Here is a 15,640-nt window from a genome sequence, read left to right as displayed (position 1 = left end):
AACGGTGAGAGGCCCGTGTACCGCAAAAAAAAAAAAAAAAAAAAAGGAAAAAAAAAAATCATCTTCTGGGCAATAGCTACAGTAGGCATCCAGAAGTAGGACTACTTTTCTGTAAGTGTATTACAAAAATTATACAATCAATCGATCACTCAGTCAAGGAAGAGTGAAGACTAACACTGCTAAGGGCTGTGATGGAGCCCCTTGGTCTAGACTGTGGCCCCGATCAGCTTGCCCAGTGACCCTGAGTCTGACTCCATGCTCCCTTAATACAGAGGTGGTTATTCCTTCTCCTCACAAGGTGCCCCTACCTGCTATGTCCCCTTCACCTGCTCATGAAATGAAAACACCCTCCAATCCCTACCCATCAGCGAATGTCCTCAGATCAGAACTTTTCTTATTAAAAACCTAACAGGTGTCTCCCTACAACGGTGATGCATTTTCTTCCTCCGTTGGGTGGACAGGGCTCCGGATTCTTCAGCCCTCTGTTAAAGCTGTTCATGACCAGCTGAGGCCCCTCTGCTCAGGAAAGGGGCTGCAACCAGGCTCGCTGTGCTGGGCTTACAGCAGATCAGCCCTCCGACCCCACAAGGCTGCCACCTGCTGGCATTTCTGGGCTCTGACCAGCCAAGAAGGTTCTGCTCAGAGGAGGGGAAGTGGAGGGGCAGGTCTGAGAGCCAAAGGTGACTGCCTGATAATAACCACGTCGTATGCAGCACCTTCTAGCCTTCATGACTCGCAGCCACTATCTTTCTTGTCCCCACACAGCCCAGTGAGGTTCAGAGCACTGCTCTGCCCATTGCAAAGGGAAGAAAGGTAGGCCCAGGAGTTTCCGGGATGCAGTGTTGGGCTCTTGGGGTCTCGCACTTATTCCCTGCACTTGGCCATCTTACTTGCACTTCAGGGGCTGACACATGCCCCAGACCCTACCGTAGACACAATCCATCTCACTTACTCATGGCAGCTCTGAAAGGTTGGGGTCAGCATTGTTTTTTGTTTTGTTTTTATTTATTTATTTTTTGCCGTGTTGGGTCTTCGTTGCTGTGCATGGGCTTTCTCTAGTTGTAGCACACAGGGGCTACTCTTTGCTGCGGTGAGCAGGCTTCTCATTGCGGTGCTTCTTTTGTTGTGGAGCACGGGCTCTAGGTGCTCGGACTTCAGTAGCTGTGGCACATGGGCTCAGTAGTTGTGGCTCGCGGACTCTAGAGCGCAGGCTCAGTAGTTGTGGCGCACGGGCTTAGCTGCTCCGCGGCATGTGGGATCTTCCCGGACCGGGGCTCAAACCCGTGTCCCCTGCATTGGCAGGAGGATTCTTAACCACTGCACCACCAGGGAAGCCCAGCATTGTTTTTATAGGTAAGAAAAATGAAGTTCATCAAGGTTAAGTAATTTTGCCTAAACTCACAGAGCTGGCTAGCAGGGGAAGGGGTTGGGACCTGGGTCTACTTGAATCCAAGACCTGTAACTTTCCCATCCCACCCTACTGATTGCTGATCAGTACAAATCTATTCTGGGACATGTGTGTGTCTGTGTGTGTCTCTGTGTGTATGTGTATATCAACTGCAGGTATGTGGGCTCCACCTGATGGGCACCTGTGCCTGCAGGCCCATGTTTGGGAATGTGTATATGTCACCCCCACGTGGACAGAGAGCTGAGCATGTGTCCCGTAGCTCTGCCGATGCATGTGGGTATCTACCTTGCTTTGCATGGCCTCCCTCCCAATGGAGGACCAGCTCCGGGTCAGGCACTGGCAGCCCACTGTGTGGCAGATGATTCTTGAGGGTCCCGGGGGGTCACTGTTCACTCCTAGACACTGGGACCCACATGACAGAAGGAGAGGTTGATCTTTCGTGCTCCCTAACCCTCCTCTCATCTTCTGGGATCCCCTCCTGTCACCTTCCTCAATGCTCAAGCTCTTGGGGGTACAGATTCAAGGTTCGGGGAGTTTGAGGGCCCATGGTGCTTCTGTGCTCCACAAACAGCAGTTAGGTGCCTCCTCAGTGCCAGGCCCTGGGAAGGCTGGGAGGCCCTCAGAGCATCCTGAGAACTCAGCACAGAAGGCTAACAGGGCTTGGGTCAACCATGGGAGGTCACTTGGGGGTGAGGCCCAGCCCCCTGGCACCCCCCTTCTGCCAGGCTGTTGGCCAGTAGAGCCCACTCTGTTCCCACTTTTCTTTCAAACACAGGGTGTGGGGTCTGGGGTTGGCGTGGAGCAGGAGGACAAGATGCCCAAGGGCCATGTTTTCTGAGGAGCCCTTTTCGACATCTCCTCAGCTGAATTTCCTCCTCTCACAAGTAGCACACAGCCCAGATGCAAAAATCAGGAGCAGACACTGACCAGATGGCCCTGCTTTGCCCTAGTCAAGCCCCTCAGAGGCTCTAAATGGTGGGGTGCCCTGACCCCCAATCTGGAGTAAGCTCTATCTCCCCATGGGGGAAGCAGGTAAGCACTCCTGTTGTTTTCTATTATCTGCCTTGAAGGAGGCAGGTAGAGGTGGCCTTCCCCAGGCCTCACCCTGAGGTTCCCAGGCAGTCTGAGGGGGCAGATAGGAGGTAGAGAACTTGGGATACCATGGCTGGCCCACTAAGTATATCATTCCTTGGCATGGGGGTCACTATGCCTGCAGCCACAAACTTAAGTCTCTGCTAGACTTTGAAGGCTAATCATGGGTTCAGTTGGAGCCTGCAAAGGTCAGAGAGGCCTGTTGCCTGGAAGCCACACCCCAGATAATCTAACCAGCTGATCAGCCTCTTCGGCCCTCTTTTTTTTTTTTAATTTATTTATTTGTTTATTTTTGGCTGTGTTGGGTCTTCATTGCTGCACGGGCTTTTCTCTAGTTGTGGTGAGCTGGGGCCACCCCTCGTTGCGGTGCGCAGGCTTCTCATTGTGGTGGCTTCTCTTGTTGCGGAGCACGGGCTCCAGGCACACAGGCCTGAGTAGTTGCAGCATGCGGGCTCAGTAGTTGTGGCTTGCGGGCTCTAGAGTGCAGGCCCAGCAGTTGTGGCGCACGGGCCTAGCTGCTCCGTGGCATGTGGGATCTTCCCGGACCAGGGCTCAAACCCGTGTCCCCTGCGTTAGGAGGCAGACTCTTAACCACTGAGCCACCAGGGAAGTCCCTTCGGCCCTCTTTGGTGTCTGCACATACTGTATTCAGTTAGAAAGTCAGGCCTGAGGCTGAGGCGCCACCCCCATGCCCAGCCCAGATGCTGCCACAGAGGACATGTGGCTGTCGCCCTATAAGCTGTACCTTTTACAACTAACAGAATCCTTTGTGTTCCCTGCCTCCTAAACCCTGAATAAGAAGCCCCAGTCTTTGGTTACAAAGCCTTGGACGCTGTCCCACTCTGAATCACCCACCCCTGGAATGGATTTTATATGCAAAATTAGTTTAAAGAACTAATTTCCTGGCAAGTATCAATTTTTGAACTATTTCAGCTGGAATTTGGAGCTGTCTTTTTGACATTTCCCTTTTTAGTTCAGGAGACAAGGGCTAGGGGAGGGGAGGGGAGGTAGAAACCAACCACCTGTATGTACCCCCAACTTCAGCAGGACAGAGAGCACCTGTCCCACCCCCACCCTCAGCCTGGCTTCCTTCCAGCCTCCTAGTCTCCCTCCTTGAAAGGCATTCTATCCTGGGTCTAGGTCTGATTTCTCTCTAGGTCTGGGTCTGAGAAAAGCCACAGGGCAGCAGGCCTCCTGGCAGGCCTGGCACGCACTCCCCAGGGCAACTTTCCACAGACTGGCTCCTTCTCACTGGGGACAAAGCCAAGGCCAGGGCAGCAGCCTCCCAAAGGAATGAAGAGGCTGGACTCTGGGGAGGGAGAAGGGGCAAGGGCTGCACGTGTGGGGACCCTAGTGCGATGTCCCAGGCTTCCCAAGTTCCCAGTGCACTGAAACAAAGAATGGAGGAGCACCTGATTTAAAGATACAGCTAGGGTTCCAGTCTAGGCTCTGCTATTCACCTTTGGGTGGCCGTGACCCTGCGGCCTCAGCTTCCCCCATTATTAAACAAGGAGGTGGCTAGATAACTTCTGAAGTCCCTTCCAGCTAGGACAGTCTCAGTTTTATGACTGTCCCCAGCTGGGCCCAGACAGTCTGCCTGCTGACCTCCCAGTGCAACCCTCCACTCTGGCCTGGAAGACTTCCCACAGCCTTGCTTTGTTCTTTCCTACCCTCTCGTGCTCAGCCTATCCAACGAGACTTTACCCATTTGCCTCAGAATCCCACAAAAAGCTCATCTCTTCTAGGATGTCTAGCTTGATTACATGAGTATTATCTCAAAGCACCACTCCTTTCATACAGACAAGCTCTATTCTAACATACGATCAGTTTCCACTATTTGTACTGGCCTAGAGGAAGAAGAAACTATCTTCTCTCTATTTTGGAGGCAGATTGGCCCTCCGGATAATAAATGGTTCAGACACAAGGCAAAGGCCGTTGATGTGTTCTGAGCATACTGCTGATGGTGGTAGGATGACCAGTCAGCCCATGAACATCTCATCAGCTGACCACAGACATGTTATTAGCTCAGTTGAGGTCTGCTGAGCCTTGCCCAGATAAGTAGAATTTCCTAGCAGATCCAAAGATGCCCAATGAATAATAAATGGGTATTTTCTTAAAAGTCACTAAGTCTTGGGATGATTTGTTATGCAGCAAAAGCTAATGATGCAAATATAAAGCACATGCCCAGAAAGGACCCAAGTAGATGGAGCACATGCTGGGTTTTGTCATTACTGAAGGAACAATGCTCCATCATGGCAGTAGCTTTGCCATATTGCTACAGAGCTCAGAGACTTGAACATGATGGGCTCAGTACAGGGAAATGATTGATCCAGGAGAGCAAGCCCCTTGCAAAGTGGCCACAGGCACCTGAGCCATAGCAGTCCAGCCATCTTCAGGATGTGACACAACCTGTTTGCAGAATCCAGGTGCAGACAAGTGCTCTTCTTCAATGCTAATACCAACCCTAGGGGCTGGCGTTCTGTCTCTGTCAACCCAGGGTTGGCATGGAATTTTAAGAGTTAGAACATTTTAAAGGTAGAAGAACATTTCTGGATCACATTCATATAACAAATAGTTACCAAATGCTGACTACGGGCAGATACTGTTCTAGGCACTGGGAACACGGCAGTGTGCCTTCATGGAGCTTACCTTCCCATGTTCCCTACAAAGACCTTGAAAGGGAGGAAGAAGGAATGGGGATAGTTAATGTCCCTGCAGTGGTTTTAAATGTCTACACATTCTTTGATACTCCTTTCCAAGAGGTGGAACTTAATTCCCCTCCGCTGGAGTATGGGTTGTACTTAGTGACTCACTTCTTGCAAAGAGAGTGTAGCAGAAGTAATGGTGTGTGACTTCCAAGGATAGGTCATACGAGACATTGCAAGTTCCAACTAGTTCTCTCTCTTGGACCACCAACTCTGGGGAAGCCAGCTGCCATGTCATGAAGACACTCAAGTAGCACTAGGGAGAGGTCCACACAGCCAGGAGCTGAGGCCTCCTGCCAACAGCCCTGTGCGTGAGCCATCATAGATGTGGACCCTGCAGCCTCAGTCGAGCCTTCAGAGACAGCAGCCCCTGCTGATATCTTCACTGAAACCTCACGTAAAACCCTGAGCCAAAACTCATCTAGCTAAGCTGCTTCAAATTCCCCACCCACACAAACTATGAGAATATAATTGTATAATGGGGGTAATTTGTTACTCTGCAATAGATAATTAATACATTCCCTCTATCCTGCTGCTTTTCCAATTTTAATCCATCTTCCCTCCTTCATAGTCTTCACATACCATATAATGGGGAAACAAAAGCCAGGATGTAATAAGACAGAGGACTCTGGGGAACTGAGCTCAGAAGAGAAGGCTCTCAATGAACCTCTGTTGCACTGAAGTGGAAGAAACAAAAGCAGCAGCACCAAGCCTGCACTTTCTTTACCTTGAAGCCCAACCCCACATTACTTTGTGATTCCTCTGGCTTCCCAGTTCCAGGTAGGGACTTTGCTGGGAGGTAGGAATTTGGGGGGTAAGGGTTAAAGGAGGTTGGCAGGTCATGCAGACTCACTTGAGCAGGATCTCATACTGGCCGGCATGCCAGGGCTGCACGTTCTTTAGAACCAGGGTGAACACGTCCTCATTCTGTAGCACCTCGAAGTGGCCAGTGTCTTTGGAGAGGGCTTTGCCGTCCCGGAGCCAGTGCACAGTGGGGAAGGGGTCCCCAGCTATGGCACAGGAGATGAGGACACTCTGGCCCAGGCAGGCTGTCACTGAGCGGGGCTTGCTGATGAACCAGGGCTGGGTGCCATCCTGAGGCTCTGAAGTTAGCAAAGGATTGAGTTAGAGAGGGAGGCCTTTCAGCAGAGAGCATCCACTCAACTCTCCATGGCAGTGAAGGTCAGAAGACAGAGTGTTACCCAAAGAACAGCTTGTCCAGAAATCACTTTTATTGAACATACAGGTAGAGCACATCCTTCTCATGGCAAATCTGTCTTGGTTACTTCTCACAGGATAATATTAACATGAATTTGTATATTCAAAGCATGGGGAGGTTGTCCAGAAGGTACAGGGGCCCTGGGATAGGTACCAATGATCTGCATGACATGTGTATGATTAAGAGTTGTCACTTGCTTCATGCGTGCTTAGTTTGTCTCTCCTCTTAAATATGGGTTCTCTAAAGGCTAGGACCATCATAGGCCATAACTCATCTGTCACTGCCAAACTGTTAGTTGTGTTAGGAGATATCTCTCCCAGCACTCTCTGCAGCTCGACACCAGTACCCCAGAGAGGGCAGGAGCTTCAGAAGGTAGGGGAGGGTGGCCCCACTCAGCCAGAGCCTCAGATGTAGGATGGGGAGCTGGCCACTGGGGCTGGGATGGGACCAAGGGAGCGTGGGGTCCGTGGTGGGGACAAAGTAGGCTCACATGGTTTCCTTGCCTCCAAATCACCTTTGGAGAGACCATGGCAGCAAAGCCTCCCTGCCCCTGCCCCTGCCCGCCACTGATCAGCGGGTCAGCCTCACCTTGCACTGTGAGCATGGCCTGGGTGCGGACCTCTCCTGCGCTGTTCCAGGCTTCACAGGTGTAAGTGCCCGTGTCCTCAGGGAACACTTCCTGGATACAAAGGCTGTGCTGAGTGCCTCTCTGTTCAAAGTGGAAGTCTTCTGACTCCTGGATCTCATTCCCGTTGTGAAGCCAGATGACCTCAGGGGGCGGGTTCCCTGAACGGGGAGGAGAGGCAGGGGAGCTCGTCAGGGAGGTGCTTCCCTGGGCCGTGCAGCAACTCTACTTAATACTACGACGTTGTATTGCATAAGTTTTCCCATCCATAACATATTCTAACCCTATCTTATCTCAAAGGTTTACTGGGAGGATTAAATAAATTAATACCTTAGCAGCCCACTAGAAATGCTGATTAGAATAGCATCTGGCACAAAGAAAGTACTCAATGCATGTTCATTGTAATTACTTAACAACAGATTTGGGGAAACCAGAAAGAATCCAGAGGTGAAAAATATTACTTCAGAGATAAAAGAGGAAACCTAGAAGAATGGTTTTTAAAATTAGAATTCAAACTGCTCGATAATGCTGAGTGGTAGCTGGATCAGTGGGTTCCAGCACTGTTTCCTGCTGTGCACACCTCACACCTTGTGTGCGTGCCCAGGCGACGCCATGGGGACTTCACAGAAACTCCCTGGTCAGTTTTCACCAAGGGAAAGCTCCCTTAGCGCTTCATTTTGCTACCATACAAATGTTATCCAAGGGTGAAGAGGGGTACCAGGCTTTCCAAACCCAGCTCATGGTGGATAGCATTTTCACTTTTACTAGTCTACTTCCCTGGGTAGCTTCTAGCCATTTGTTGGGGCATAAAACAATGGCCACCTGTGAGGGTTTCCTCTGCGGAAAGAGCTGAGCCATTGCACTCTGCTTCCAGGGGAGCAAGTCCCCAGGAGCGGCTGCTGAGGGAGGCTGCGTGGTATCAAGCTCTTTCAGGGACAGAGGAGACCACCATCTGTCTCTGATGGGGTAGCCAGCACGTGTCTGGAGGCCAGGTGCAGGGTGCCTCTGATTTCTATCAGCTCGAGGAGTATGTGCAGGGGAGGGGACCCAGCCTCTGCCTGCATTGTCCCGGGACTGCCTTCAGCCTTCGGAAGCAGGGAGTTCATCCTAGGATCCCTAAAAGGGTGAGCCCATGGGTTCTCTCCCAACTCATCTTTATCGCTTCTGCAACTCAAAAGAAACTGAAAAAGCAGACAGGACCTCCAGGCTGTCAGCGGGACTGATCAGAGGCCAGCATGACCCTGCATCAGTTAAGTATGTGCCAGGATATTCTCCAGGATTCGCTTGCTGGCTTCTAGCAAAAACAGTAAAATCTCTCACTGGGCTGTTCATCCCACACTCTTGTCACCCCACCCATTTGAGAAGGACCCCTGTTCTATCTTCTCACCTTAACATTTGAATAGAGCAACTGAGACTTATCTTCCAAGGGTTAGAAAGTTCTCACATCATCTGGTTTTGGACCTGTGTTCACAATCTTCCAGCTACATTGGCCATACTATGTTCTCAGTTAATCCCTCACCTCTCTAGCATGGCCATCTTCTTCCCTGGACCACTTAACCTGGAATCCAGAAAATCCAGCCCAGAGAAAGAAGAAGAGAGGGACCAAGAGGTTCCACTTCTTTGGGTCCACTGACTGACAGTCCCAGGATGCCTTTCTGGTGGACAGTGATCTGAGCGGGATGTCGGGAAGCAAAGCCCGTGTTGCAACCATGCCCGTTTTCACGTATACCCCGGGGACAGAGATGCAGGGACAGACCTGACACCTGGACTGTCATGGTGACCTGGCTCCCGTCCATGACTCTGAGATCAGAGAGGCCCTGCAGGAAGAGGGGCGCGACGGGCTTGCTGGAGGCCGTGGGCAGGAGGTACTCACTCTTCTCGTCACTCTTCTTTTCTGCGTGGCAAACAGAATGTGGGGTGAACATTCACTCATTCATTCCGCAGACGCAGATGAAATGAGCACTCAGCACATGAATGTGTTGGGGCTCAGGTTCTCACCAGAAACTAACCGCTGCCAGATAAGGAGCTCGGGAGGCCCTGGAGATCCCTAGGAACAAGGCATGCCCACTTCCCTGTGTGGTACGACAATGCTCTTGCCTCACAGCAGGAAAGGACGAGGCCTCTGTAGGGTCATGTCCAACCTAGGCTCTGGCTCCCCAGGAGCACTTCCAGGGAATGGAGGCTGGGAGTGGGGGAGCCAATACTTGGCATCTTATGAGACTTTTTTCCCCCCTTAAATAGTATTTACTCTTTTGAATAAGTGATACGTTCATATAGCATAAAATTCAAAAGGTACAAAGAGTATGTGTACAGTCTCCCTTCTACCCCTGTCCTCTGGCCGAATGTCTCTCCCCAGAGGGAACCGATTTTCAGTTCCTTGTTCACCTTGCCAAAGACGGTCCATGTGTATAACACACAATAGCATATAGGTGTACTCTTTAATTTTTCTTCTCTTAAAAAAAAATGTTAGCACACTATACACAATGATTGGCATCTTGCTTTTTCATCTAACAATACAGTTATCCTTCAGTATCTGCAGGGTACTGGTACCAGGATCCCTTGCAGATACCAAAATCTGCAGATGCTCCAGTCCCTTATATAAAATGCATATAACCTAAAATCCTCCTGTATACTTTAAATCATCTCTAGATTATTTATAATACCTAATACAATGTAAATGCTATGTAAATAGTTGCCAGTGAGGCAAATTCAAGCTTCCCTTTTTGAAACTTTCTGGAATTTTTTTTCTCGAATATTTTTGATATGCGGTTAGTTGAATCTGCAGAGGCAGAGCCCATGGATACAGAGGGCCGACTGTATATCTTGATGTTTCTCATAAAACAGAACTGGAGAGCTTCCTCATTGTTTTCTATGACTGCATGATGCTCCTTTACCATCTCCTGAGATTTTAAGCACCTCAAGAAAGTCAAAGACGCTGCATAATTAGAATGACTAAAATGAAAGACTGATCAACCTAAGTACTGGGTCTGGCAAGGATGTGGAGCAACTAGAACTCTCCTACACTGCTGGTGCCAGTGTAAAATGGTACAGACCCTTTTAAAAACAGTTTGGCAGTTTCTTAAAAAGTTAAACAAACATACATTTAGCATATGAGCCATTCATTCTACTCCTGGGTATTTACACAAGAGAAATGAAAGCACATATCCATACAAAGAGTTGCACACAAACATTCATAGCGGTTTGACTCCTAATGGCCCCAAACTGGAAACAACCCAAATATTCCATCAACAAGTGAATGAATAAACAAATTATGATACATCCGTACAATGGAATACTACTCAGCACTAATGAGAGACACTACAACAGGGACACATCTCACAAAAATTACACTGCATGAAAGAAGCCAGGCAAAGAAGGAGTACCTAATGGATGATTCCATTTACATAAAATTCTAGAAAATGCAAAATATAGTGACAGAAAGGTTGCTTGGGGCAGGCGTTGTGGCAAGGGATTGTAAAGGGAAACAAGGAAGCCTTGGGCGGTGATGGAAATGTTCAATTTTAAAATTGTGGTGAAGGTTTCATGGGTGAAGGCTTCAAATTAAACACCATAAATATATGCAGTTTGCTGTACAATCAAAACGGGGAGGGGGGGCAGTGGTGGAATCTCTCTCTGGGAGGGGGAAGGAGTGCACCGGCTAGACAAAGACAAAAACTAGAACAGCTCTCTGGGTTCAGGGCTGGCCTACTCACTCCCACTCCGTTTGCTGGGGAGATGGGCTAACAAATAGGCTTTCCATTATTCTTAGAATCCTCCCTACGCCGGGCTCTGACCTGCCTCGTGTGAGCCGCAGGGGAAGGAGCAGTAAGGTTAGGTTGGGCTGGTGTCAGTTTCCCACACAGGGTGGCCCTCGTGCAGGACGAGCTCCCAGCTGCCCCGTCTCTGATCCTGCCCTTCGTCCTGTGAGCCAGGTGGCTTTGACCTTCAATAATTCTTTGTTAGCCTTCTTATTTTTGTCTTTGGGGGAGGGGGGCAGGGGTAGGGACAAAGAAGGCTATGGTATCTCTAAGTTTGGGGAAAGAGGGACTGTGATATTTTGAGTTCTTTTTAGCACAGGGCCACACATACCAGACCTTCTCCTGGAAGCCTGCAGCCATGAGGACGCATTTCCAGGGTGCTTTACATACCTGGCAAAGGCCTAACTCCAAACTGGCCACTAGATTTTTATCTGCTGGCACTGAAGACAAAATATGGTGCACTGCAGGGCACACCCAGCACGGCCTCTGGGAATGAGGGTGAGACACTGGGAAGACAGGTAGGTAGGAGGACAATTTCCCCCAAGGCAGGTGCCGTGTGAAGGGCGTGGAGCCAGAGTGCAAGGGAAGACAGGGCCCATGACCAGAGGATGGGCTCTCAGAGCCATCCTGCCCCAGCCCCTGGCATCACTGCCTTTGACAGGGGGCAGGCAGGCAGCCTTGGCCTTGGCACAAGGCCCCGGGAGTGGGTTCGGGGGGCCCAATATTGGAAATGCAGAGCTCTCCTTTCTCTGACCGAGTGGCAGTAGCCAGGGAAGCAGGCTGCCTCAGGAGAGTTGAGGCATTTCCTGTCTTGCACAGACTGAGAAGGCTCGAGGACAAAATGTTTTTGCCTGTCCAGGGCCCTCCCTGTTCCCGCCTCTCCGCTGTCTCAGCCAGAGTCCCCAGTTTTGCAGAGCTCCCTGCAGACGGGCTCTTATTCCTAGGTGCTGTGGAAACATCAAAAACTCCAGCTCCCTTTCCTTCAAGCCAGTGCAGCTCCTCTTTGACCCCCACCGTCTCCTGGGTCTTCCTACTGCCATTTTCTGGCCTGGGGCTTTGGCAAAGCCAGGCCAACCTACGGGTCTCGGCCAGGGGGGACTAAATGCCTATCTATAGCTCCCCATCCTGAGAGGGTGGCCTGGGCACTGACTCCCAGGTGGCAGCTCACTGGTTCTCTGAAAGCCACTGAAATGTAGGATCTGAAGCCGGGTCCCGGTCTTGGGCAAGTCACTGCCTCTCTGGGAAGCTCAACTTCTTCATCTGTATTTAGCGTAATAATAGTATCATCATAGGACCTGGGGGTTTGAAAGAGATAATCTGTGAAAATACTTTGGCCATCCATCATCAATAGTCACAGGTGTGTGAGGCTGGCACGAGAGCTGATTCACACCTACCCGCTTGGGCTCAACTAGCTGGTGGGTTTACCAGCAACAGAAGAACAAACAGAGGCTGGACCCTCACCCCAGGATTACAGACCCATTTTTATGTAACCTAAGGGAAATACTGTTAAGAATACAAATGTGTTGCTTAAAAATATCATGGATATATCTAAAGTAAATCTAAAGCAATTTGAGAACAAAATTTCACTGCACTCCCTCAGAGAGAGATGAGTGAGAGTGCCTGAATCTGTGGGAACTGCCCCTGGCAGGCATTTAGTTCCAATGTCACCCATCTCCTCTGACCCTGTTCTTGCCTCCCCAAAGCCCCACTGTAAGAACGGAGAGAAAAGGGAAGTGACTGGGAGGAAATGTGCAGAATGAACCTGTTCTCAGACCTGTCGTTCAGGGTCACATGGGACAAGAGCTACGGTGAATCGGGCTAGCGGGTGGCTGAGCCATCCCCAGCATTCAACCTCCCCAGAGTCTTCACAGGGTGAGAAAACCAAGCCCCTACAATTACACTCTGCGCTGGGGTTCAGGAGCCAACAAGGATGTCAGTTTTGAGACAAGCAGCTTCCTCTAGGCGACCTGAGAGAAGCAGCCCTAACTTGAATCCTGAAACCCCAGTCCTAACCCCACCACCCCACTTTACTGGTAGTGAGGCCAGGACGTGCTCAGGCGAAGGGAGTTGCCCGAGGTCCCAGAGCCAGTGACAGGCAGACCTAGAGCTCACTCCAGGTCTCCTGACTGCAAGGCCAAGGTGTTCTGGAGGCTGTCTCTTCCAAGGGAGCCAGCCACCTCCCGTGATGCCCATGCTGAACTCCCCATGAGGGCAAATGTCCTATGCTGACCCCCATTCTTGACCCTTGACAAGGGAGAAAGCTAATGCAGAGCAGGGAAAGCCAGGGGAAAAGGGCAAGGTGTGTGTATGTCATTTAATTCCAAAGCCACACACAACTTCTTCTGGCTCATCTGTGGCTGACTGACCACGTATCAGTTTATGCTCACTCTTGTGTGGACTTAGATAAAATAAGAAGAGACAGATGGAAACAGGTGCTGCGAACTCACAGCCTGAGCTGCGTGATCTGAAGCAAGTTCCCCATCCTAAGCCTCAGTGTTCTCTCCTCTAAACTGATAAGAATACTACAGTTATCATCAATTACTGACAATCATGCGAAAGTGATAAGGGTAATGCACACATCATCAGTATAATGCATGACAAATACTGCAGGGTTTTCAGATGATTCAAAGAAATAACACCCATAAAACAGCTACAAGAATATCTGGCACATAATAAGCACAGGAATAAATGTTTTGTGCCTTTCCTAACCCAACTGTGACTGTTTTTGGTTGAGCAAACTCAACCTGACAATAACTACGATGAGAAAAGTCTCCCAGATCTGGACATTCACAGTTAATCAGGCAGAGATCAGAAAGGTCTCAGCTTCCACTGAGATAACATTATAATAATTCCTTACAAAGTTCAGCACCTCACCATTCTAAAGGATTCTAAAGGATGTCTGCAGCTCTCAGTTTATCCTCAACACCCCCTGAAGTAGGGAAGATTGTGCCCTCATTTCACAGCAGAAAGAGCTGAGGCTCAAATTGGAGAAGGAACTGTTAAAGCAAATAAAGTTGGATCCATCCCCTCAAACCGTATATAAGTGGATTAAAGATAACAGCTCTCCCAAACTTCATGTAGAGAAAGGATTTGTGAACATCTTAATGACTAGCTTCTTATAAGTACATTTCTATTGAAGTAAACCCACCCAGTGATGAAACAGATTCTTCCTCTGCTCCTTCTGAAAAACAACTGCTTCTTTCCTTCAAGCCAGTAATGCAGAAACTCCTTCATGATCACGTTGATCTACAGGTTAGTGCCCTCTATGCTCTTCAGGTGCGCTGCTACAATAGCAACTTCCCGAAAGGCATGTTACTTCTCTTTTTTGTTCACTTCTATGACATGGAGATTATTGAAGAAGAAGCTTTCTTGGTTTGGAAAGAAGATATAACCCAAGAGTTTCCAGGGAAAGGCAAGGCTTTGTTCCAGGTGAATCAGTGGCTAACCTGGCTAGAAACTCCTGAAGAAGAAGAATCAGAAGAAGAAGCTGACTAAAAGAACCAGCCAAAGCCTTAAATTGTGGAAAACATACTGTTGCTATGATGTAACTGCATTTGACCTAACCACTGTGAAAATTCATTCCGCTGTAAAGTTTTCACAATATTTAAAGCAGAAGCATGTCAGTTAGGATTTCCTTCTGCATAAGGTTTTTTGTAGTGTAATGTCTTTTTTTTTAAAAGCTATTTTTTATTTTATTTTATTTATTTATTTATTTTTTTAATTTATTTTTTTTTTGTGGTATGCGGGCCTTCCTCTGTTGTGGCCTCTCCCGTTGCGGAGCACAGGCTCCAGACATGCAGGCTCAGCGGCCATGGCTCACGGGGCCAGCCGCTCCGCGGCGTGTGGGATCCTCCCATACCGGGGCGCGAACCCGGTTCCCCTGCATCGGCAGGCGGACGCGCAACCACTGCGCCACCAGGGAAGCCCCCAAAAGCTATTAAAAAAAAAAATTTATTTATTTTTTATTTTTGGGTGCGTTGGGTCTTCGTTGCTGTGTGTGGGCTTTCTCTGGTTGCGGTGAATGGGGGCTACTCTTCGTTGCAGTGTGCGGGCTTCTCATTGCGGTGGCTTCTCTTGTTGGGGAGCATGGGCTCTAGGCACGCGGGCTCAGTAGCTGTGGCTCGCGGGCTCTAGAGCGCAGGCTCAGTAGTTGTGGCGCACGGGCTTAGTTGCTCCGTGACATGTGGGATCTTCCCAGACCAGGGCTCGAACCCTTGTCCCCTGCATTGGCAGGCAGATTCTTAACCACTGCGCCACCAGGGAAGCCCTAGTGTAATGTCTTAATCATAGTCTACCAACAAATATTTTAGGAGTATCTTTAATGTTTAGATAGTATATTAGCAGCATGCAATATTACATCATAAGTTCTCAAGCAGAGGCAGTCTATTGCAAGGACCTTCTTTGCTGCCAGGTATCATAGGCTGTTTTAAGTTAGAAAACTGAAGGGCAACACTGAATACTGTAGAAATGCACTTTACTCAGTAATACTTGAGTTGTTGCAATATTTGATTATCCATTTTGTTGTTACAGAAAAATTCTTAACTGTAATTGATGGTTGCTGCCGTAATAGTATATTGCCTGTATTTCTACCTCTAGTAATGGGCTTTATGTGCTAGATTTTAATATCCTTGAGCCTGGGCAAGTGCACAAGTCTTTTTAAAAGAAACATGGTTTACTTGCACAAAACTGATCAGTTTTGAGAGATCGTAAATGCCCTTGAAGTGGTCTTTGTGGGTGTGAAACAAATGGTGAGAATTTGAATTGGTCCCTCTTATTATAGTATTGAAATTAAGTCTACTTAATTTATCAAGTCATGTTCATGCCCTGATTTTA

The 15,640-nt window shown here is 49.0% G+C and overlaps 1 protein-coding gene across 1 annotated transcript in view; it reads right to left on the bottom strand.

Annotated features, from left to right (window-relative positions):
- Positions 1–15,640, bottom strand: part of MYLK (myosin light chain kinase) — a 184,635-nt gene that overhangs the window by 82,144 nt on the left and 86,851 nt on the right. The window contains exons 11-13 of the mRNA XM_028492960.2: positions 8,806–8,943; positions 7,013–7,210; positions 6,059–6,308 (exon numbers count right to left, since the gene is read on the bottom strand). Of these exons, the coding sequence (XP_028348761.1) occupies positions 6,059–6,308; positions 7,013–7,210; positions 8,806–8,943 (586 nt within the window). The remainder of the gene's footprint in view (positions 1–6,058; positions 6,309–7,012; positions 7,211–8,805; positions 8,944–15,640) is intronic.

Source organism: Physeter macrocephalus, chromosome 1 (assembly GCF_002837175.3).
Source record: "Physeter macrocephalus isolate SW-GA chromosome 1, ASM283717v5, whole genome shotgun sequence".
Lineage (NCBI taxonomy): Eukaryota > Metazoa > Chordata > Mammalia > Artiodactyla > Physeteridae > Physeter > Physeter macrocephalus.
Note: the sequence above shows the minus strand (reverse complement) of the source record. Positions and strands in the feature narration are given on the sequence as shown.